We start from the raw sequence: 24,170 nt of genomic DNA on the forward strand, positions 1-24,170 counted from the left end.
TGCAAGGCAAGCACTCTACCAACTGAGCTATATCCCCAGCCCTTTATTTCTTGAGACAGGTCTCACTAAGTTGCCTAGGGCCTTGCTAAGTTGCTGAGGTTGGCCTCAAACTTGTGATCCTCCTGCCTCAGCCACCAGGATTACAGGTGTGCACCACCATACCCAGTAGGACCCACTTTCAAGATGATTTCTTCATTTACATGTCCAGTCCTGTGGTATTCTTTGATTCCTCCACTTTTTCTACATGGTGTCTTACTCTCTAGATCATTTCCATATGGCTTAGACTTGGTATAGCATGATGATCTTAGGATAGGAAATAGGTTGACAGGTGAGTGGTACAAGCCACACAAATGGAAACTGCAAGTCTTATTATTATGTAGGCTTGAAAGTTCCATAATGTTGTTTAAGCTGCATTCTTTTGGGCAACAGGTCATTAATAGCAGCTCTGATTCAAGATTCTTTCTGCATAAACCATAAAGTCTTAAAAGACTTTTCATCATCCTCGGAATAAAGTCAAAACATCTGATCTTACTATTACTTATCTCAGGGTCTCACTGATCACTTCTATCCTCTGTTCTGGTATGAACTATGAAGTATAGCTGTATCGGACCTCTTTCAGTTCCACAAAAGAGAAGTGACCCTTTCCACCTTTGGGCCCCTGCACCAGCTCTTCACCTCTGCTTGGAACACACCTCTTCATCTCCTCTTGGTCCAATCAATTCTTCAGGACCCTGCTTAGATACCACTTTCTATAGGAAGCCTTTATTTTCCCTTCCTTCCTTCCTTCCTTCCTTCCTTCCTTCCTTCCTTCCTTCCATACTGGGGACTGAGCTATATCCCCAGCCCTTTTTATTTTTTTAATTTTTAAAATATTTTTTAGTTATCAATGAATTTTTCTTTTATTTATTTATTTATTTATTTATTTATTTATTTATTTATTTATATGTGGTGCTGTGAGTTGAACCCAGTTCCTCACACATGCAAGGCAAGTATTCTACCAGTGAGCTACAACCCCAGCCCTTACTTTTTATCTTGACACAGGGTCTCATTAAGTTACTGAGATTGACCTTAATCTTGTGACTCTCCTTCCTCAGCCTCCTGAGTCTCTTGAGATTACGGGCATGCACCACTGTACCAAGTAGAAAGCCTTTTTTGGTCTCTCAAGTTTAGTTTTTCATCTCTCCTATACACTCCTGTAATACAGTGGTTTTTATCATTGATTTCAATTGATCATTTGCTCATATGAGGAAATTTTTTGAGAGCATTGATTCCTAGCACAGTGCCTGACAAATGGTAGCTGTTTATCATATTTGTTCATTGAATAAATGAATAATATGCATAGCAAAGGAAAGAATCAGCAAGGAGACAACCTACAGAAAGAGAGAAAATATTTGCAAAATATTCATTCATTGAAAGATTAATATCCAGAATTTATATGGAACCTCAATTCAGGAATAAATAAATAAATAAATAAAAATGATTTTTAAATGGGCAAAATAGCTGGTGTGGTGGCACACACCTTTCATTCCAGTGACTCAGGAGGCTGAGGCAGGAGGATCACAAGTTCCAAGTCAGCTTCAGCAATTTAGCAAAACCCCAAGCAATTTAACAAGACCTTATCTCAAAATAAAAAAATTAAAAGGGCTGGGGGTGTGGCTCAGTGGCAAAAATGCCTCTTAGGTTCAACCCCCAGTACCAACAAAACAAAAAAAGGGACAAAAAACCTGAATAGTTCTCAAAGATGTTATACAAATGGCCAACAGCTATATGAAAAATGTTCAGTATCATTGATCACACCAGGAAATGCAAATCAAAACCACAGTGGGATATCATCTCACCCCAATTAGAATGACTGTCACCAAAAAGACAATAATATATGCTGGCCTGGGTTTCAGAGAAAGGGGAACTCTTATACACTGTTGGTAGGGATATAAATTATTATAGCCTATGGAAAACAGTATGGAATTTCCTTGGGGAAAAAAAAAAGTAGAAACATGCTGGGCATGGTAGCACATACCTGTAATCCCAGCAATTCAGGAGGCTACAGCAGGAGATTCTTAAGATCTCAAGTTTGAGGCCAAACTGGGCAACTTAGCGAGACCCTGTCTCAAAAAAAGAAAAGAAGGGCTGACAGCGCATTGGGTTGGGGTGGGAGTATTGATGGTAGAGTACCACTGGGTCAAAGACACACCTGGCTCAAAGACACTTATCTTCCAGAAAATGATTCCTGATTTTTTCTTTGTCTCTCTTTCCCTCCCCCAATCCTCCTCCCCCACCATTTATTTAGTCATAATATTTCCCTTCATTTATCTTCTCCTATTATAATATCTTTGTACTGTTTTTATTATATATTCTTTCATGTATTGAAGTTGTTTTACTTTCGCTTCCCTACACAAGTGTAAAGTTTTAAAGTAGGAGGGACCAGGTTTTGAGGTCAGAGAGCTTGGGTACCTATCCTGGCTTCACCATTTTCTAGTTAACATTCATCAACAGGTCATTTAAATTCTCTGGGCTTGATTTCCACGTTTATTAAAAAGAAAAAAAAAAAGGATGAGTTATCTATGTATTTTTGTTTTTGTTTTTGTGGTGCTGGCACCAAACCCAGGGCCTTGTGCATGCCAGGCAATTGCTCTCCAACTGAGTTAAGCCCCAGCCCCAAATGAGGTAGTGAAGATGATTTGTAAAACCACTTAGTTGCTGGTTATTTTATTTTTTATGGGAGTGAGGATAACATATTACTCATTTGTATACTCCTACTCTCCCAGCAATACTTCATATTTAGTTGCCTGCCCCCCTTGCTTGCATATATATACACACATAGATACAGATATATGGGCATATATTTTTGTGTATACCCACACACAGACTGAATGATCAAATAGGGGAAAATTAATAAAACATGCTATAACATGTTTCTTTTTAGTACTGGGAATTGAATCTGGTTATTTAACCATGGAGTCATGTCCCTAGTCCTTTTTATTTTTTATTTTGAGACAGAGTCTCACTAAATTGCTGAGGCTGGTCTTAAACTTGAAATCCTCCTGCCTCAGCCTCCCAAGTTCCTTGAATTATAGGTGTGTGCCACTATATCCTGCTGAGGTAAATTTTCTAATGCTTTTTAGTATCTAGATGATTGGTTTGAATTTTTGCCTCGTGAATAATTTCTAAACGAATTTTGCATTATTCAGTTGTAATACTTCTTGCTTTCTCATCTGTTCATTTTGTAACTAATTCTGGTTAGTCAAATACATATTTCTGGTATACTCAGAAAGAACAAAACAAGTGCTGGGGCTTTTGGAGATACACATATACACACTAACATGTTACTTACTTGTTAACTCTTTAAGTGCAGACTAAGATTTTTGGATGAGAAAGTACTTTTTAACCAATAATTTATTGTACTTGGCAGTGTCTCTCTCTCTTTTTTTTTTTTTCCCTTCTGTGCTGGGGATTGAACCAGTAGAGTGTTAGCAAGCACTCTACCAACTAAGCAATATCCCAGTATCAAGGATGGTTTTGGGTTTTTTTTTTTTTTCTTTTTTCTTTTCATACTGGGGCTCAATCCTATGGGTATTTTACCACTGAACTACATTTCCTGACCCTTTTATTTTTTATTTTGAGACAGGGTCTTGGTAAATTGCTGAAGTTGACCTTGAACTTGCAATCTTCCTGCCTCAGCCCCTCCAGTTAGAACTACAGGTGTGTGCTACTGAACTCAGCCATTTATCTACTTTTTATCTTTCCTTTATCAACTGCTGGCATTTTCTAGGAAGCAGCTAGGGACAATTTACTTACTTTCTTTTTTTTGTTGCTGGGGATTGAATCCAGGGTCTTATGTCCTCTACCACTGAACTATATCCCTAACCACAAGACTAACTTTCAGTTCAAGTAAAGCAGCAGATCTGGATATTATGTCACTAAAAGAGTTTAGGGGATTTGAGTTAAATTATTTAAAAAAAATTCTAAATGACTAGAAGCAGGGAATACTCCTAGCCACTGAATTTGGAAACCCTTTCCAAATAAATTCAGAAGGTCTTAATATACAATTAAATACCTTCACATCATGAATTCACTAAGATTTCATGTCATTTGTAGATCAGTGCCTAATAATAAATACTTTTCTCACCACCTGCCTCACACCCAGGAAGATCTTGTCCCAAGGAAGGACCTTAAAACGCAGTGCTGTGCTGTCATTGAAAGACTCAGACAAAGGCTGAATCTGTTTTTTTTATAATGAAGAGGCTGTGCTGATTACAATGTTAAAAAAATAATAATTTCCAGGAAATGAACACACAGCTAAGTGAGGGAAGTATTTCAGCTATACTGTCCCAAGTTTTCCATATCTCTGTGAATGATGATGCAATGGATTAATTTCATTCCACATTCTCCTTATCAAAGTCCACTACCAAGACCTTACATTCCTATCTCCAAAAACAGATTTCTAAGCATCTTCACAGACACCACCCCTGTTCAAGCTACCTCATCTCTCATCAGAACTAAATCAAGTTCCTCCTAAGTGGTTTACTTGCCTCCACTTTTGTCCTTCTATAGTGTATTTTCAACAGAGCAGCCAAAGTGCTATTTTTAAAATACAGATTGTATCATGGAAATCATGAGCACCCCAGGGTTCAGTCCCCAGTTACCACCACCACCACAATAAAAAAGTAGAGAGATGGTCGATTGTGAAAAAATTGTAAAATAAATCTAGATTTACTGCATTCATAATTATTTATTAGGGGTTAGAGGTGTAGCTTTGTATGCCCAGCATGTGTGAGGCCCTTGGTTCAATTACCAATACCATACCCACAAACAAAATTATCTATCTGGTTTTACTAATTTATTCTCTCATTCTGACAATTGAGATGGTCTGAAACTATGTAAAAGAAAAGGTTCTTTGCTGGACGTGGTGGTGCATGTCTGTAATTCCAGTGACTCAGGACGCTGAGACAGGAGGATCATGAGTTCAAATCAGCCTCAGCAATTTATTGAGGTGCTAAGCAACTCAGTAAGACTCTGTCTCTAAATAAAGTACAAAAAAGGGCTGGGAATGTGGCTCAGTGGTTAAGTGTCCCTGAGTTCAATCCCTGGTACCAAAAAAAAAAAAAAGAAAAGACTCTTCATTTTTCCTTTAGAATATAAGTGGCCCTTATATTTATGTCTGCCTCAGATCTGAAATTTGTTTTCTTGCTGTAGAACTGGAATGGCTGGGTTCTCTGTTCCCCTCTTTGATTTGAGTAGATAATTCCAAGTAGTCTTCTTGAACTTCTGTGAACATGAGGGAATTTGGTTACCTACCTTTAGTCTTCAGAGGAAATTTCTGCCTGCCCCTATAGGGACTACTGTCCTGGGAAGCTGGATCTTTTCAGGGCAAATTGGAAATCTTTCTTTCCTCTCTCTACCTACCTTTTGTCATTAGAAAATACCATTTGTGTTTGAAGTTTACTTCTTTTAACTTTTTTTTTTTTTTTTTTTATACTGGGGATTGAACTCAGGGGCATTTGACCACTGAGCCACATCCCCAGCCCTCTTTTGTATTTTATTTAGAGATAAGGTCTCACTGAGTTGCTTAGTGCCTCACTAAATTGCTGAGGCTGGCTTTGAACTCACTCACAATCCTGCCTCAGCGTCCCGAGCCATTGGGATTACAGGCATGCACCACCTGCACTAGGCCCCAGCTTTTTAAAAACTTAATTGTTTGACTTTTTCCTTAAACAGAAGCCAAGTAGTAGCTGGGGAGATAGAAGAAAGGATTAGTTCATTTGAGGACAGGGTCTCCTTTGATATAAATCACCTTAATTAAAAACTTAACCTCTTTTGGTTTCTCTTTTCATTTTAACTACTATCAAGAACCTACTCCTCAGATCTGGTGTGGCTGGGTCAGGGTACATTGTGTTCCTTAACAGATTGCCTTGTTCATTCTGAGCCCAGTACTGAGTTAATGTCAAAGGTTCCTATCTTGACCCAGGGAGAGTACAAAGGTTGTAGATGTGAGGTACATGTTCTAAAGCACGGGAGGAAACAGTGTTTTAGAACATGTTTGCAACTGGTATGTTGCTGGTAAAATTGTCCTAGATTTTGAGATAGAAAAGCAGATTGAATGGAGTAGTCAGGAGATCTGATCTGATCTGATTGAAATCATGTCTAGAAGTTGGAGTGTAGCTTAGTGGTAGAGTGCATGCTTATTAGCACGTGACACCCTGGGTTTGATTCCTAGGACCAAAAAAAAAAAAAAAAAAAGAAAGAAAGAAAAATGAATTAGTTTAAATAAGCCATCAATTGCTGGCTTATTTCTTTGAGGTTCAATTTGCAGGTTTATCTTGTAATGTTTACTTTAACAAGTTTTCTTTAAATTTTGATTGTGAGATGTTTGATGTAAGAGTTAAAGTCTGTGGGGAAAGTGCAATCTCTTTCAGTGTTAGGGATAGAACCCAGTGCCTTGTGCTTGCTAAACAAGTAGTCTACCACTGATCCTACATCTCCAGCATCTTTTTTTGTAATTGCTTAAATACATAGAAAAACACATATACTACTTTAGTTATACTGAACAAACATAAGACCTAGTTTTCACTGTAGCCCAAAAGTGTCTTTGTGCTGGGCACTGTATGTTTGTTGGTTGACTCCAAATACAAAGACTAGTGGTGAATGATTCATACTCAGTGTCTGAATGTGAGAAATATAAGTGAAGAGGGGGAGATATCTATGTCTGACTTCTATTTGTCTTTTAGAAACAACTGATAAAAGAATTATCTTCTATAATTTCCAAAAGCAGATCTCAGTTATATTTTCCATGTGATTCTGACTATTTTGAGGAGTCTGCTGATAGGGTAATGGTAAAAGTGTTCTTCAAACTTTTTTGTATCACTGATTGGCCAAACACAGTGTTTTATCGCTTTATATCCAGTGCCTACCATAGTTCCTGCCATATAGAAGGCATTATCAAATATTTGTTTTTACATGAAATTTTATCAGAAAATTCCTACTATACATCCTTCTTTTTTTTAAATCTTACCCCCCCCCCCCCAGTTCTAAGAATTGAACCCAGGGCCTTACACATGCTAGGCAAGCACTCTAACACTGAACTACAACCCCAGCCCTTAAATCACATTTAGAAAAAAAATTTTAGTTGGCAATGGACCCTTATTTTATTTATTTATATGCGGTACCGAGAATCAAACCCAGTGCCTCACACGTGGTAGGCAAGGACTCTGCCACTGAGCCACAACCCCAGCCCATAAATCACATTTTAATGACCAAACTAGAGAGGGGATTCCAGTAAAAAAGGAAACTTAAAACCTTTTATTTAAATGCACTTTATTATATACCTTTGTTCATTCAACTGTTTATTGTTCATTTTAATGGATTCTGAACTTACAAAGTTGAGACCTAATCCCTACCACCAAAGTTATAGTACATGATAAGGAATAATAGAGCCAGGAACAGTGGTGCACACCTCTCACCCTAGTGACCTGTGAGACTAAGGCAGGAGAATTGAGAGCTCTAGGCCAGACTCAGCAATTTAGTGAGATCCTGTCTCAAATAATGAGGGCTGGGAATGTAGCTCAGTGGTTAAGTACCCCTGGGCTGATTCTCCAGTACCTCCCCACCCACCCACCCACAAAACAAAGCAAGAATAGAGATACAGAAGTGGCAGAAAATATGGAATGGAGTATCAGGGAATGTTTTCCAGAATAAGAGGTCTCAGCTGGGTTTGGAAGGATGGATAAAAATTAGAAAAGCAGCCAGGAGTGGTGTCATACATCTTTAATTCTCAGAACTCAGGAGGTTGAGGCTGGAGGATTGCAAGTTCCAGGCCAGCCTCAGCAACTTAGCAAGAACCTGTCTCCAAAAAATCTAAAAATAAAGAGAGGTTAGTGCTAGGAATGTAACTCAGTAGTAAAGCATTCCTGAGATCAATCCTCAGTTAAAAGGAAAGAAATTAGAAAAGCTACAATGGGGAAGAAGGGTATCCTGGGCAGTAGAAAAGCATATGGGAAGTCAGAAAGAGTGAAACATTTAAATATTCTGAAACATTTTGAGTTAGTAAAATCCTTTTACTTTGTAGCTAGAACTAATGTCCCCTTTCCTTTTTTGAGTCACCTCATTATTACTGACTATTTCAGTGGGGCAGGCCTGAGTGAACCACCTAGAAGGAAAGCTAATATACCGTGGCAAACTTAGACTTTGGCAGATGTATACTTAGAGTGACTGTGGATTCTCAACTGAGAACAGGAGGATCCTTTGGAGCACAAGCCTCCCACAGGGTGCTCTTGGGATGCCTGTCCTGGAATTACCCAGGGAAGTAACAAAGCTTTCTTTTCTTTAAACCAAACCAGCAGGATGAGATGTCTGCTAGTCTTTGTATTTGGAGCTGACCAACAAACATACAGTGGCCAGCACAAAGGCATTGTTGGGCTACAGTGAAAACTAGGTCAGGACCCAGGCCCTCCTCTGTAGAGGACCCAGCCACAGAGCTGGGATCTGCCAAACCACTGATTTAGCTGTTTGACACTGATGTTAGTTTTTCTGGCTTACTGTGGCACAATAAGATAAGATTCTGGGATCTCTTCTCACTGATGCTCTGAACATCTAATTTTGGAATCTCTGAGTTGCCTTTGACTCCTTTTTCCTCAGTTGGCAAATCTACCACCCATTTGCTAAATCCTTTAGAACATTCCTCTCCATTTTCTACTTCTATCATCACATGAGATTTTCCCTAATGTGTGTCTCTCTCCTTCCTCTTTTTATAAGGCTACCAGTCATATTGAATTAAGGGTCCATCCTACTCCTGTAGACCTCATCTTATAGACCTCATCTTACCTTGATTACATCTACAAAGACCCTATTTCCAGATAAGGTCATATTTACAAGTACCAGGGTTTAGGACTTCAGCATATCCTTTTAGGAGACATCCAACCCCTATCAGATCATGTTATACGTTTATTTATAAATCTTCAAGTAGCCTCCACTCTCTGCTTCATTTTGGTATTCTAGAACTTCTACACTAATAATAAACATAATAATAACAGGGTTGTGGTGTGGCTCAGTGGTACTCATCTAGCATATACAAGGCCCTAGGTTTGATCCCCAGCACAGCACCTTTTATCTGTATAAACTTCTTACCTTTTGCTCTTCACCTTTTATATACATCAACTCCTTGAATCTTCACAATAATGCTATGGGTTAGGTACTATGGTTATTCCCATTTTGTAGAAGTCTACTAAAGAAATTGGTAATCCACCTAATTAGTAGTAGTCAGAGATGGGATTCAATCCTAGGTAGTCTAAATCTGTATTCTGTGAACTTCTCTACTATACTAAATTGCCCATCTTTTTTGGGGGGAGGGAGTACTGGGTATTGAACTCAGGGGCACTAAACCACTAAATCACATCCCCAGCCATATTTGTATTTTATTTGGAGATCAAGTCAATGAGTTGCTTAGTACCTTCCATAGCTGAGGCTGACGTTGAACTTGAGATCCTCCTGCCTCAGCCTCCTGAACCCATGGAATTACTGGCGAGTAATTCTGTACCCAGCCAGATCTTTTTATTTTTTGAGATAGGGTTTCACTAGATTGAAACTTGTGATCCTCCTACCTCAGCTTCCCAAGTAGCTGGGATTATAGGAATGCACTGTGCTTGGCCTAGAATGTCTTTCTTACCTGCAACCCTGCCTATGGGTTGCCATGAAATGGAACTGAATCCCCAAGAATGGGTGAATATTAACCAGGTGTAGGTGGGGGCAGGGCGTTCCAGGTAAAGGGACCAGCAATGTGGACAAACATGCAGGTAAACTGGATGAGACTTTTCATAAGCAGGAGTGAAAGGCTTTGTATGATATGCTCAGAATTGTGAGTTTTATCCTAAGAGAACATCATTGAATAATTTTTACAGGGGAGTGGCTTCAGATTGGCATTTCAGAAAGATTATCTTGGCTATATGGTGAAAAATGAAGTGGAATTAAGGATTAAATCTATTTAAGATGCAAAAGGGGGGGCAAAGGATTAGTCAGAAAGCTAATGGAATATCCTGAGGGAGAGAATAATGGTGTAAGATATTTATGGTGAGGATAATGAGTTGTGTACTATAAGCTGAGCATTGTGCTGGATTTAACTTTGTGTACCTTTCTTTTAAAATTAGTTCCTGCCTTTGACCAAACACCAAATCCTATTGCTTCTACCTTTGAGATGTCTCTCAGACATTAATGTTTCCATTCTTGCTGCCATTGTGTTATTCAGGCCTTTGTTACCTCCCACCTGGATGATTCCTGAAGCCTCCTAACTGTTCCCCCAGCCTCAATTCCTTCCTGACCTTTCCATACAGGTTTTACAGTACTATTAAAATGATATTTCTATGTAAAATATCTGATCATGTTATTCACAAGTGTGAAAAGAATGTTAGTTGATAATGCATCATCTCTACTAGATATGATCTGGATTAGACTGTGAACTAAGGGCAGAGACTGACCCGGCTTATCTTTGTGTTTTTACCTCGCAGATTTTCAGTGTTAATGTAGGTAGATAGAGGGATGGATACATCTTCCTTAGCTCAATTCTGCAAATTAGGTGGCAGCATTAATCTCTGCTATGTGAATTACAGCAGTTATCTACCATGGGTAAGTGCTCTAGCTGCAGTCCAGTTGGGTGTTTTTCAAAAAGGAATAATTCTTCTTTTTTTTTTTTTTCTGTGCTGGGGATTGAACCCAGGGCCTTGTGCATGCAAGGCAAGCACTCTACCAACTGAGCTATATTCCCAGCCAAGGAATAATTCTACAGTTGATATTTTCTTCAAACCCTGTTTGTACGCCTTTGAACCATTGGTCAGAAGTAAGCTTGATTGGTTACAGGTATCAGTACACTGATAATTCAAAGTGAAAAAAAAACAAATGCTACCATTTTGTCTTCATTTTTCTGGTTGGTTTTAATTAGGTGAGGCTACTAAAACCTGTAAGAACAAGGAACAGAAATCCTGAGTGTAATGAATATTTTCTCAGGGGAGGTGAATATTGCCTAGAGCTGCTCTAGAATATTCTGTGCGTGGACATGTTTATGTGTCTGCCTGTGCTGCCTGAGTTGGTACCCATCAGACCTTACTGGGAATATGTCAAAAGAACCTATACTCTTCTGTCTAGACAACTATCTTAGTCCATTTGGGCTCTTATAACAAAATACCATAGACTGGGTGGCTTATAAACTACAGAAGTGTGTATTTCCCATAGTTGAGGAAGCTGGGAAGTCCAAAATCAATGCATTGACACATTTGGTTCTGTTACGGGTCCACTGCCTAGTTCATACATGGCCAGCCTTTCATTGTGTCCTTAGATAATTGAAGATACTAAAGAATTCTAGGTGCACCAACATGCTGTCTCCTCACCTTCCTCCTGTTTAATAATTAGAGTACTGATCCTGTTCATGATCCTACTCATCCTATTCATCATCCTGATGACTCTTGACCTTCCAGAGGCCCCACGCCCAGATACCATCACTTTGAGCATTAGGTTTCAACATATGAATTTGGGCAGGGAAATACAAACATTTAGTCCATAGTACAAACTCCTAACTATCCTTTGGAATCCAACACAGATGTTGTTTCTTCTTTGAAATCTTTTAAACTCCTAGAGTTAGTCTCCATCTTCATACCCTCAGTGTTTACTTCTGTAGAATTGTTGGTGGTATTTGCTTACCCATGTGTCTCTTACTGAACTTTTTAAAGGTATAAACCAAGTATTATTTATCTTTATATACCCACATTTACTATGTGCCAGGCACTGTTTAAACACAGGGAGATACAGTGTTCACATAAACAGACAGGTTCTTATTCTCATATGGAGGTGGAGTAAGGGAGGAGTTTTTAATAAATCAGATGTTGTGGTGCGTGCCTGGGACTAAGCTTACAAGGTGGGAGAATTATTTGAACTCATGAGTTTAAAGCCTGGACAACATAGTAATACCCTATCTCAAAAAAAACAAAACAAAAGTTTTTCTAGAAATAACCTGAATTTATATTCCTAAGTGTAAAACTCGGTGTTCACTTAGCCTTTCCTTCTAGTGATTATTTTTAGGACATTGGCATATGATTTCTTACATTTTTAGTAATTTATTTACATCATTTAATTAACACACATTTGGTTATTGAGTGCCTTCTAGGAAAAGATATCTTTAATGAAGCCAGGTATTATTTCATTAGACCAAGGAGGAGAAGAGGCATGTTTTGGTTTAGGTAAAGTTGGTATAGGTATAAAGATACAGTTATGAAGATGTGGAGATACACTGAAGTACCTGTAACATTTGATGAACTGATAAGGTTTTCTGAATTTAAAGTTTAAAATAAAACAATATTAAAAAATGTTAAAACTTCTCTAAATTATTTAAATATTACCAGCACACTGGATGTGACAGTATATGCCTATAATTCCAGACTCAGGAAGATGAGGCAGGAGGATCACAAGTTGGAGGCCAGCCTGGGCAACTTAGTAAGACCCTCTCAAAATAAAAAAATAAAAAGGGCAGGGATGGAACTCAGTGGTAGAGTGCCTCTGAATTTAATCCCCAGTACTGCAAAAATAAAATAAATTAATTAATTATTGATTTTTTTTTTTTTAATTGCCAAGGCCTTAGGTGGTTTCATAAGGCTGCCCATGGGAGTAGTCTGGAAGAAAACAAAAGCTGAGCATCTGTTATCCCCATCTGGGAAAGCTGAATATGCTAGTGCAATTGCTCTTACCTTTGCTTCTCACTGAGGGCTTTGTTTAGAGGCCACACAGCTGAGTCTGCACTAGGAGTTGCTTCTGGGAAGGGAATGTTCCAACTAATGGGCACATAGCGTGTAGCAACCTAGAAATCTTCCTTGTTGGCAGATTGCAAACTTCCTTTCCTCATACATACAAAGATCTTGAGACATTGTGAAGTTGAGAAGTTGTGGTTTCTGAGTGCCCAAGGCTTATCAGTTCCACCAGTGTATTCATCACAGGCAAGCAAGAGAAATGGGTCATAAAAATAAACTTCATTTGGTTTTGCTCTCTGGTCCTGCATTGTGCTTTTTCCATCTTGCCTGGAAAGGCCAGAGTCTTTTAGTACATTTCCTCATCTTGTCCCCCGACAGTTTCTTTGCTCTCTACCTTCTAGGTTAGTCTGTGAATTTCTTAGATTTTCAGAGACATAGTTGAACAGACATGTGTTTCTGTGAACCAGAAGCAAGAGTCCTGGCCTCACCAGGGCTTCAAGAGAGACTTATCACTGCACATACAGTGTTAACACTCAGTGGAGAAACCTGAGTGTTTCCTGAAAACTAGCCTTCTGTGTCACATTCTCACTGTGCCAAAGAAGTGAACCTCTACCTCTTCAGACATTTCAACTCTTAGAGCTAAAGATATTTGACTGCATGATTAGATGTCAGCTTTGTTGTCCCCAAATAGTTTGGACTTTACAAGTTCAAAATCTTGGGCAGATTCAGCTAGAATGAAGAAGAGGCATTGTGCTTACACATGATTTTAAGATTTTTAAAGTTGAGTTATCAAACAGGATGAAGCGGATGGACAGGTTTCCCTTTTGAGAAGTAAGAAGGTATATTTTTAGTCATTCTCTCTGCCCTGCCAAATCTGATCCTCCTCTTACAGGAATCAGATGTGCTGCATGATGCTGCCCCCAGCTGGTTCCTTTTGGTGCTTACGTTACCACATCAGAAAAATTTTTAGATTCTCATAATAACTTCTTGAATTAGGTGGATCAGAGGTTATCATACCTGCTTGATAGATAGGAAGACTTAAGGAGATATACAGCCTTTTAGTTGATTTGTCCAGTTAATTGGGGCTAGTAGGAGGCAAAATTAGACTAGAATTCAAATCTCTTACCTCTTTTCCTTTTATGTTCCCTACTCCTTTGTAAATTCAATATCACCCCCATCCTGAAAGTATTAGAGATTAATTTTAAAAAAATTTAATTGCAGGTATACACAATACCTTTTTATTGTAATTTTTTATATGGTGCTGAGGATCGAACCCAGTGCCTCACACGTACTAGGCACTCCACCCCTGAGCTACAATCCCAGCCCTTAGAGATGAATTTTACCATTAGAAGAATTTGCCCATTTTTCTACTTTGGAAGAACAGTGGAAACAATACATCCTTTAGGGTTGTATTTATTTTCTGAATTCATGTTGTACATGAAGCTCTCTGACTCAGTTGATGGGGTCTTTAACTCTTCAATGCAAAGTAGTTGTAAAGAGCTTTTTCTCTGGAGCTGGACTGTATTTGTCTTCCTGTCTCTGCTACTTAATAATTGGGTAACCTTGAACAAGTTGCTTAACCTTTAAATGACTTCTGTAAAATGAGAGTAATATAGATAAACGCTATGCACATACTCTAAAATTAGAAAAGTTGTTAAATCTGAAAAACTTCTGGTCCCAAACATTGCAGGTAAGGGATACTTAGCCTGTTAGTACACTACTTCATACATTTGTTGTATAGATTAAATGAGATTATATATGTGAAGTTCTCAGAATAGTACCTGACATATTATAAGCACTATATAAATATTAGCTGCAAAAATTATTTGCTACTGCTGGGTATGGTGGCATATGCCTGTAATCCCAGATACTTGGGAGGCTGAGAAAGAAGGATTGAAAGTTCAAGACCAGCCTCAGAAAACTTAGTCAAGTCCTATCTCAAAATCAAAAATAAAAAGGGCTGGAAATACAGTTAAGTGGTAGAGTATGTGTTGGTTCAGTCCATGGTACCACAGGAAAAAAGTGCTATTATTATTATTTATGTGTAAATATACTTACTTTTTAAAAAAATCAAAGAAGTGCTTTTTTAAAAATCAAAGAAGTACTTCATGGCTATGTAGGAATGACAAAGAATAACCAGGTTACTTAATTTTTTGGGGGAGGGGTGGGGGTGCACAGGCATGGTACCAGGGATTTAACCGAGGGGCACTTAACCACTGAGCCATATCCAGCCTGTTTTATTTTTCATTTTGAGACAGGACCTTGCTAAGTTGCTAAGGCTAGCCTTGAACTTCCAATCCTCCTACTTCAGCCTTCTGAGCCACTGGGATTACAGGCATGTGCCACCGTGCCCAGTACAACCAGATTGCTTGAAAGAGTACATCTTCATGTAGTTTTTACATAGACGTATCTCCTACTCGCTCCTCAGTTCACGTTGGTCTTACACTGATCCTAACAATTTCATGGAAACTGCTTTGACCATAGTTGCCAGTAACTTTCTAATTGCAAATTTAGTAAACTCTTTCAAGTACAGCTTACTAGATATATAGCATTTGATATTGTTGGTCAATTCTTTTTTGGAATGTTCTTATTTGTCTTCTGAGTTGAGTTTCTTCCTTGGTTTTTCTTTTTTTGCTGCTACTTTAAATTTTCTTGTGCCACAGGATTCTAATTTCTTACCTTATGTGTTACCCCTGGACAGTGTGCTGCATTCCTTGGCATCAGTGACTGCTTCAGTTTAATGTTGTTGCCTCCTAAATGCGAGTCTCCTGCCCATACTTTCTCAACTTTAAACTGACTCTTTAAAGGCCATCACTACCTTGGTTGCCCTACAGATACCTTAAATTCAACATAGCCCAACTGACCTATTTTTTTTAAAATATTTTGAGTTGTAGATGGACACAATATGTTTATTTTGTTGTATTTGGTACTGGGGATTGAGCCCAGTGCCTCACACATGGTAGGCAAACGCTATACCACTGAGCCACAACCCCAGCCCCTAACCCCTATCTTTTAACCTTGATTCTTCTACAACCTATTCCTCTCCCTATATTCAGGATATTTAATAATAATATCCAGGTACCAAAAGACTGGGATCATCCTAGAGGTTTTCATTGTCCTTGTCCCCAATCTAGGCAATCATGAAGGTTTTTTGTTTGTTTGTTTGGTAACAGGGATTGAACCCAGGGGTACTTAACCACTGAACCACATCCCTCTCCCTTTTTAATATTTAACTTAGTGACAGGGTCTTGCTAAGTTGCTGAGGCTGACTTTGAACTCTCCATCCTCCTGCCTCAGCCTCCTGAGCTTCTGGGATTACAGGTGAGCACCACTGTGCCCAGCATGAAGGTTTTGTTTTGTTTAATCCTGCTATGTAAATACATTTTGAATCTTACCTTGTTCTAATGCCTCCTCTATCATTTTAACTCAGATGTCTTTCTCTTACTGAGATTATTACAGTACTCTCCTGTTTCCCCTTCTCTGCATTCTCATCCACCTATCATGTCATTGCTAAAATGATCTTCTCTTTAAAAAGTAAATTTGGGGCTGGGGAGATTGCTCAGCTAGGCCCTGAGTTCGATCCCCAGTACCGCCAAAAAAAAAAAAAAAAAAAAAAGTTAATATGACCAAGTTGCTCCCCTGCTTGAAATGTCTCTTTTATTCCCTAGAGGCCACATTGAGTAAATTAGTTTCCTAAATGCACCACATACTTAACCTATAACTCATGTCCTGCTCTCTTCTGTGTGGACTATTCTTCTTTCATGCTACACAGGTCATTCTTTCTAATTCCTTTATTTCCTCTGATGTGCACAGACTAAATAAGTTTATCCTCAGCACTTCATGGTACTCTCATACCTGTTCATACCTATATTTTAGTTTTTACCCCTTGATATTATTTGTTTGTATCCCTTAATAAATCGTGATCTCTTCAAAGGAAAATATTTTCGTGTGCAGCACTGACCAAGTATTTGGATGCAGAATAAGCCATTCGTAACTTCTTTAAATAAATATGTAGCCTCTATTTTCTAGATATTTACTCTCCAGTGGTTTCACCCCCAGCCTAAACATTTCTGATAAATGATAGTTGGTTTTTCTTCTGTTTTACAGTATATCAACTCTGGGAACCTGGAGCAGTTGCTAGATAGTAACTTGCATTTGCCGTGGACTGTGAGGGTGAAACTGGCCTATGACATAGCAGTAGGCCTCAGCTACCTTCACTTCAAAGGCATTTTCCATCGGGACCTCACATCAAAGGTATGAAAGCTTTACTTTCACAAAATTTTAAAAGACACTGTCCTTTTGTTTTACCAAGAAAGTCATATTAAGAAGCCAATTTTTTTTTTTTTTTTTTTTTTTTTTTTTTGCGATACTGGGGATTGAACCGAGGGCCTTGTGCTTACAAGGCAAGCACTCTACCGACTGAGCTATCTCCTCAGCCCAAGAAGTCAATTATTAATGAGTTTAGAATTATGGAAATTTCTTGTAGATTTAATCTCACTATTCTTTAAATTTTTTTTTTTTTTTTTAAATTGGCAGTATTGGGAATTGAACCCAGGGATACTCTACCACTAAACTACATCCCCAGTCCTTTTTTACTTTGAGACAGGGTCTCCCTAAATTGCCAAGGCTGGCCTTGAACTTATGACCCTCCTGCCTCAGGCTTCCAAGTCCCTGGGATTACAGATGTGCACCACCATGCCCAGCTTGATGCAGCTTTTGAGTACTTAGTAGGTCATAATGTACTGACCCATTTTCTGTTTGTGTGATTAAGTTTCTGCCACCCTGCCAATTCCTTTTTGGCATCAAGTGGTCTGTGTAGTAGTCTCTTGCTGTCCAAATTGCTCTCTGACCAGGCTAGAAAAAAAGTTGCTTTTAGAAGTTGTCCAGGCTACAAAGAATGTACCTCAGGGTCAAATAGCGCAGGATATCACCATGACCAGGGATATAAGTAATAATTTTGGTCATTGATAGGGGAACTATAAGGTCATCTAATATACCTAATGTGACTTCTGCACAAGAGCCAAATTAAAGTCTTTCAGGAGTTTTGTAGCTGCCCAAGAATAGCTGTTACTTCATTCCCTATGCCAACATGTACATCTGCACACAAACATATATGCATGCTTACATATTCCTAAACCTTTCTGTAGTAAGAAAAAAACTTTCAAAGGAAAAAAAAGTAGCTGTACTTTCAGAGTCAGTAAGGCCTAAAACAGTAGTTAAGTTCCTGGCTACCTCACATTGGAGTGATTCTGGTCTTCTAAACAATAGTACTGTTCCTAAGGGACCCTGACCATTGTCTTAAAAACTACTGTAAAGAAAATTGCTTTAAGGAGGTGATTACAAGGTCTCTGTCTATGGCAGAACCATTTATATTCAGCTGTACTGTTTCTAAAGGAACACAAGAATAGGAAGTAGGAACTGGGAACAAATACCTTATTATGAGGAGCCCTTTATTTATATTAGTACCTGTAAGAATTGAATATTTGGTCAGTTTGGTCCTGAAAGGCAGCATCTTATCCCTTCCTTAGCCATTTTTCCCTCCAGAATGTTTTAGAAAATCAAGACTAAGAAAACTGCACATATTCCAGGCAAATTGTTGGGAGGGACACTTTAGACATCGCCTTAAGTCAATTTTCTTACTGTAGGCATCCAGTAAAAACAAGATCTTTGCTTCCTAATCATAAAGTACAATTTCTTTTAAGCAAGCAATTTGTAACAAGTTATTCATCAATAATACAGATAGATATTTACCCTACACCTACATGAGTGTCTCCTATACCTGGCTCCATGATGAAAGAATATTAGAAAAGAATTTCTGACCTAGAGAAATTTATAGTTTTGTTGGAAAATAACTAAAGAATAGTATACAGCATGTTAAAATTGAGTGTTGACAGGGAAACAGGATTACCTTTTTTTTTTTTATTATTGTAAACAAATGGGATACATGTTGTTTCTCTGTTTGTACATGGCGTAAAGGCATACCATTTGTGTAATCATAAATTTACATAGGGTAATGTTTGATTCATTCTGTTATTTTTTCCCTTCCCCCCCACTCCTCTTTTCCCTCTGTACAGTCCTTCCTTCCTCCATTCTTGCCCCCCTCCCTAACCCTAACTCTAACCCTAACACTAACCCCTCCCACACCCCATTATGTGTCATCATCCACTTATTAGCGATATCATTCTTCCTTTGGTTTTTTGAGATTGGCTTATCTCACTTAGCATGATATTCTCCAATTTCATCCATTTGCCTGCAAATGCCATAATTTTATCATTCTTTATGGCTGAGTAATATTCCATTGTATATATATACCACAGTTTCTTTATCCATTCATCAATTGAAGGACATCTAGGTTGGTTCCACAATCTGGCTATTGTGAACTGAGCAGCTATGAACATTGATGTGGCTGTATCTCTGTAGTGTGCTGATTTTAAGTAGGCTGAGGAGTGGGATAGCCGGGTCAAATGGTGGTTCCATTCCAAGTTTTCTAAGGAGTCTCCACACTGCTTTCCAGAGTGGCTGCACTAATTTGCAGCCCCACCAGCAATGTATGAGTGTACCTTTCTCCCCACATCCTCGCCAACACCTGTTGTTGCTTGTACTCTTGATAATTGCCATTCTAATTGGGGTGAGATGGAATCTTAGGGTAGTTTTGATTTGCATTTCTCTTATTACTAGAGATGTTGAACATTTTTCCATATGTTTGTTGATTGCTTGTAGATCTTCTTCTGTGAAGTGTCTGTTCATTTCCTTAGCCCATTTGTCGATTGGATTACTTGCATTCTTGGTGTAGAGTTTTTTGAGTTCTTTATAGATTCTGGAGATTAGTGCTCTATCTGAAGTATGATTGGCAAAGATTTTCTCCCACTCTGTAGGCTCTTTCTTCGCATTGCTGATAGTTTCCTTTGCTGAGAGAAAGCTTTTTAGTTTGAATCTATCCCAGTTATTGATTCTTGTTTTTATTTCTTGTGCTATGGGAGTCCTGTTGAGGAACTCTGGTCCTAAGCCGACATGTTGAAGCTCTGGACCTACTTTTTCTTCTATAAGATGCAAGGTCTCTGGTCTGATTCCAAGGTCCTTAATCCATTTTGGGTTTAGTTTCGTGCATGGTGAGAGATATGGGTTTAGTTTCATTCTGTTGCATATGGATTTCTAATTCTCCCAGCACCATTTGTTGAAGAGGCTATCTTTTCTCCATTGCATATTTTTGGCCCCTTTGTCTAGTATGAGAAAATTGTATTTATTTGGGTTTGTGTCCGTGTCCTCTATTCTGTACCATCGATCCACCTTTCTATTTTGGTACCAATACCATGCCGTTTTTGTTACTATTGCTTTGTAGTAGAGTTGAAGATCTGGTATTGCGATACCCCCTGCTTCACTCTTTCTGCCAAGGATTGCTTTAGCTATTCTGGGTTTTTAATTCTTCCAGATGAATTTCATAATTGCTTGCTCTATTTCTGTAAGGTACATCATTGGGATTTTAATTGGAATTGCATTGAATCTGTATAGAACTTTTGGTAGTATGGCCATTTTGACAATATTAATTCTTCCTATCCAAGAACATGGGAGATTGTTCCATCTTCTAAGGTTTTCTTTAATTTCTTTCTTTAGTGTTCTGTAGTTCTCATTGTAGAGGTCTTTCACCTCTTTTGTGAGATTGATTCCCAAGTATTTTTTTTTTCGATGCTATTGTGAATGGGGTAGTTTTCCTAATTTTTCTTTCTGAAGAGTCATCACTTATGTATAAAAATGCATTAGGTTTATGTGCATTGATCTTATATCCCGCTACTTTACTGAATTCACTTATGAGATCTAAAAGTTTTCTGGTGGAATTTCCTGGTTCCTCTAAGTATATAATCAAATCATCAGCAAATAGGGATAGTTTGAGTTCTTCTTTTCCTATTCGTATCCCTTTAATTTTTTTGGTCTGTCTAATTGCTCTGGCTAGAGTTTCAAGGATGATATTGAATAGAAGTGGTGAAAGAGGGCATCCCCTGCCTTGTTCCAGTTTTTAGGGGGAATGCTTTCAGTTTTTCACCATTTAGAATGATATTAGCCATGGGCTTAGCGTAGATGGCCTTTACAATGTTAAGGAATGTTCCCACTATCCCTATTTTTTCTAGTGTTTTGAGCATGAAGGGGTGCTGTATTTTATCAAATGCTTTTTCTGCATCTATCGAAATAATCATGTGATTCTTGACTTTAAGTCTATTGATATGGTGAATTACATTTATTGATTTCCTGATGTTGAACCAACCTTGCATCCCTGGGATGAAACCCACTTGATCATGGTGCACTATCTTTTTAATATGTTTTTGTATGCGATTTGCTAAAATTTTGTTGAGAATTTTTGCGTCGATGTTCATTAAGGATATTGGTCTGAAATTTTCTTTCCTCGATGTGTCTCTGTCTGGTTTAGGTATCAGGGTAATATTGGCTTCATAGAATGAGTTTGGGAGGGTTCCCTCCTCTTCTATTTTATGGAATACTTTGAGAAGTATTGGAATGAGCTCTTCTTTTCTTTAAAGGTTTTGTAGAACTTGACTGAGAACCCATCTGGTCCTGGACTTTTCTTTGTTGGTAGGCTTTTGATGACTTCTTCTATTTCATTACTTGAAATTGGTCTATTTAAATTGTGAATGTCCTCCTCGTTCAGTTTAGGCAATTCATATGTCTCTAGAAACCTGTTGATGTCTTCGTAATTTTCTATTTTGTTGGAGTATAGATTTTCAAAATAGCTTCTAATTATGTTTTGTATTTCAATCGTGTCTGTTGTGATATTTCCTTGTTCATTCCGAATTTTAGTGATTTGGGTTTTCTCTCGTCTTCTCTTTGTTAGTGTGGCTAAAGGTTTATCAATTTTGTTTATTTTTTCGAAGAACCAACTATTTATTTTGTCAGTTTTTTGTATTGTTTCTTTTGTTTCAATTTCGTTGATTTCAGCTCTGAGTTTAACTATTTCCTGTCTTCTACTACTTTTGGTGTTGGTCTGTTCTTCTTTTTCTAGGGCTTTGAGCTGTAGTGTTAGGTCATTTATTTTTTGAGTTTTACTTCTTTTATTAAATGCGCTCCATGAAATAAATTTTCCTCTAAGTACTGCTTTCATAGTGTCCCAGAGATTTTTTTTTTTTTTTTTTTAATTTCCAGAAGGCCAAGGTGCTGGGGACTCGAACCCGGGCCTCCAGCACGAGAGCCTGGCACTCTACGAGCTGTGCTATATAATCTGCCCCTTGTCCCAGAGATTTTGATATGATGTTTCTTTGTTCTCATTTACCTCTAAGAATTTTTTAATTTCCTTCCTAATATCTTCTGTTATCCATTCGTCATATAATAGCATATTGTTCAATCTCCAGGTGTTGGAGTAGTTTATGTTTTTTACTCTTTCATTTATTTCTAACTTCAATCCATTATGATCTGATAGAATACAAGGTAGTGTCTCTATCTTCTTGTATTTGCTAACATTAGCTTTGTGGCATAATATATGATCTATTTTAGAGAAGGATCCATGTGCTGCTGAGAAGAAAGTGTATTCGCGCTTTGTTTTTCTTTTTTTTTTTGTAAACAAATGGGATACATGTTGTTTCTCTGTTTGTACATGGAGTAAAGGCATACCATTTGTGTAATCATAAATTTACATAGGGTAATGTTGGTTGATTCATTCTGTTATTTTTTCCCTTCCCTCCACCCCTTCCACCCTGTATTCGCTCTTGGTTGGATGGTATATTCTATAAATGTCTGTTAAGTCTAAATTATTGATTGTGTTATTGAGATCTACGGTTTCTTTGTTCAATTTTTGTTTGGAAGATCTGTCCAGTGGTGAGAGAGGCGTGTTAAAATCACCTAGTATTATTGTGTTATGGTCTATTTGGTTTCTAAAATTGAGAAGGATTTGTTTGACATACATGGATGAGCCACTGTTTGGGGCATAGATGTTTATGATTGTTATATCTTGCTGATTTATGCTTCCCTTAAGCAGTATGAAATGTCCTTCTTTATCCCTTCTGACTAACTTTGGCTTGAAGTCCACATTATCTGAAATGAGGATGGATACTCCAGCTTTTTTGCTGAGTCCATGTGCATGGTATGTTTTTCCCCATCCTTTCACCTTTAGTCTATGGGTATCTCTTTCTATGAGGTGAGTCTCTTGCAGGCAACATATTGTTGGATCTTTCTTTTTAATCCAATCTGTCAGTCTATGCCTTTTGATTGATGAATTCAGGCCATTAACATTCATGGTGATTATTGAGATATGATTTGTATTCCCGGTCATTTGGTTCATTTTTTAAATTTTATTTATTTATTTATTTATTTTTTGACACAACTTGGTTCCTCCTTTATTTGACAGTTGCTTTAGGATAATTCCTCCCTTTGCTGATTTGCTTCTTTGTTTTTTATCTCTTCCTCATGGAATATTTTGCTGAGAATGTTCTGTAATGCTGGCTTTCTTTTTGTAAATTCTTTTAGCTTTTGTTTATCATGGAATGATTTTATTTCATCATCAAATTTGAAGGTAAGCTTTGCTGGGTATAAGATTCTTGGTTGGCGTCCATTTTCTTTCAGGGCTTGAAAAATGTTGTTCCAGGCCCTTCTAGCTTTTAGGGTCTGGATTGAAAAATCTGCTGATATCTGTATTGGTTTCCCCCTGAATATAATTTGGTTTTTTTCTCTCACAGCCTTTAAAATTCTGTCTTTATTTTGTATGTTAGGTATTTTCATTATAATGTGCCTTGGTGTGTGGGTCTGTTGTAATTTTGTGTATTTGGAGTCCTATAAGCCTCTTGAACTTGATTTTCCATTTCATTCTTCAGATTTGGGAAATTTTCTGATATTATTTCATTGAATAGATTGTTCATTCCTTTGGTTTGTTTCTCTAAGCCTTCCTCAATCCCAATAATTCTTAAATTTGGCCTTTTCATGATATCCCATAATTCTTGGAGATTCTGTTCATGATTTCTTGCCATCCTCTCTGTTCAACTTTGTTTTCAAGGTTAAATATTTTGTCTTCAATATCTGAGGTTCTGTCTTCCAGGTGTTCTATTCTATTGGTTATGCTTTCTATGGAGTTCTTAATTTGGTTTATTGTTTCCTTCATTTCAAGGATTTCTGTTTGGTTTTTTTTCAATATCTCTAACTCTTTATTGAAATGATCTTTTGCTTCCTGTATTTGCTCTTTTAACTGTCGATTGGTGCGATCATTCAATGCCTGCATTTGCTCTTTCATCTCATCATTCAATGCCTGCATTTGCTCTTTCATCTCATCGTTTGCTTCCCTGATCATTTTAATAATGTACATTTTGAACTCCCTTTCTGTCATTTCTTCTGCCATGCTGTCGTTGGATTTTATTGATGTAACATCTAGATTTGTTTGGGGCATTTTCTTCCCTTGTTTTCTCATATTGTTCAGGAATCAGTGGATCATCAAGATATTGCAGATTTCCTCTATTGACTTAT

At 37.8% G+C, this 24,170-nt stretch overlaps 1 protein-coding gene across 3 annotated transcripts in view; it reads left to right on the forward strand.

Annotated features, from left to right (window-relative positions):
* The window catches only part of Tesk2 (testis associated actin remodelling kinase 2), a 133,564-nt gene that overhangs the window by 95,336 nt on the left and 14,058 nt on the right, over positions 1 to 24,170 (forward strand). For all 3 annotated transcript variants that reach the window (XM_047539829.1, XM_047539839.1, XM_047539848.1), the window contains exon 5: positions 16,827 to 16,973. In XM_047539829.1, the coding sequence (XP_047395785.1) occupies positions 16,827 to 16,973 (147 nt within the window). The remainder of the gene's footprint in view (positions 1 to 16,826; positions 16,974 to 24,170) is intronic.

This window comes from Sciurus carolinensis, chromosome 1 (assembly GCF_902686445.1).
Source record: "Sciurus carolinensis chromosome 1, mSciCar1.2, whole genome shotgun sequence".
Lineage (NCBI taxonomy): Eukaryota > Metazoa > Chordata > Mammalia > Rodentia > Sciuridae > Sciurus > Sciurus carolinensis.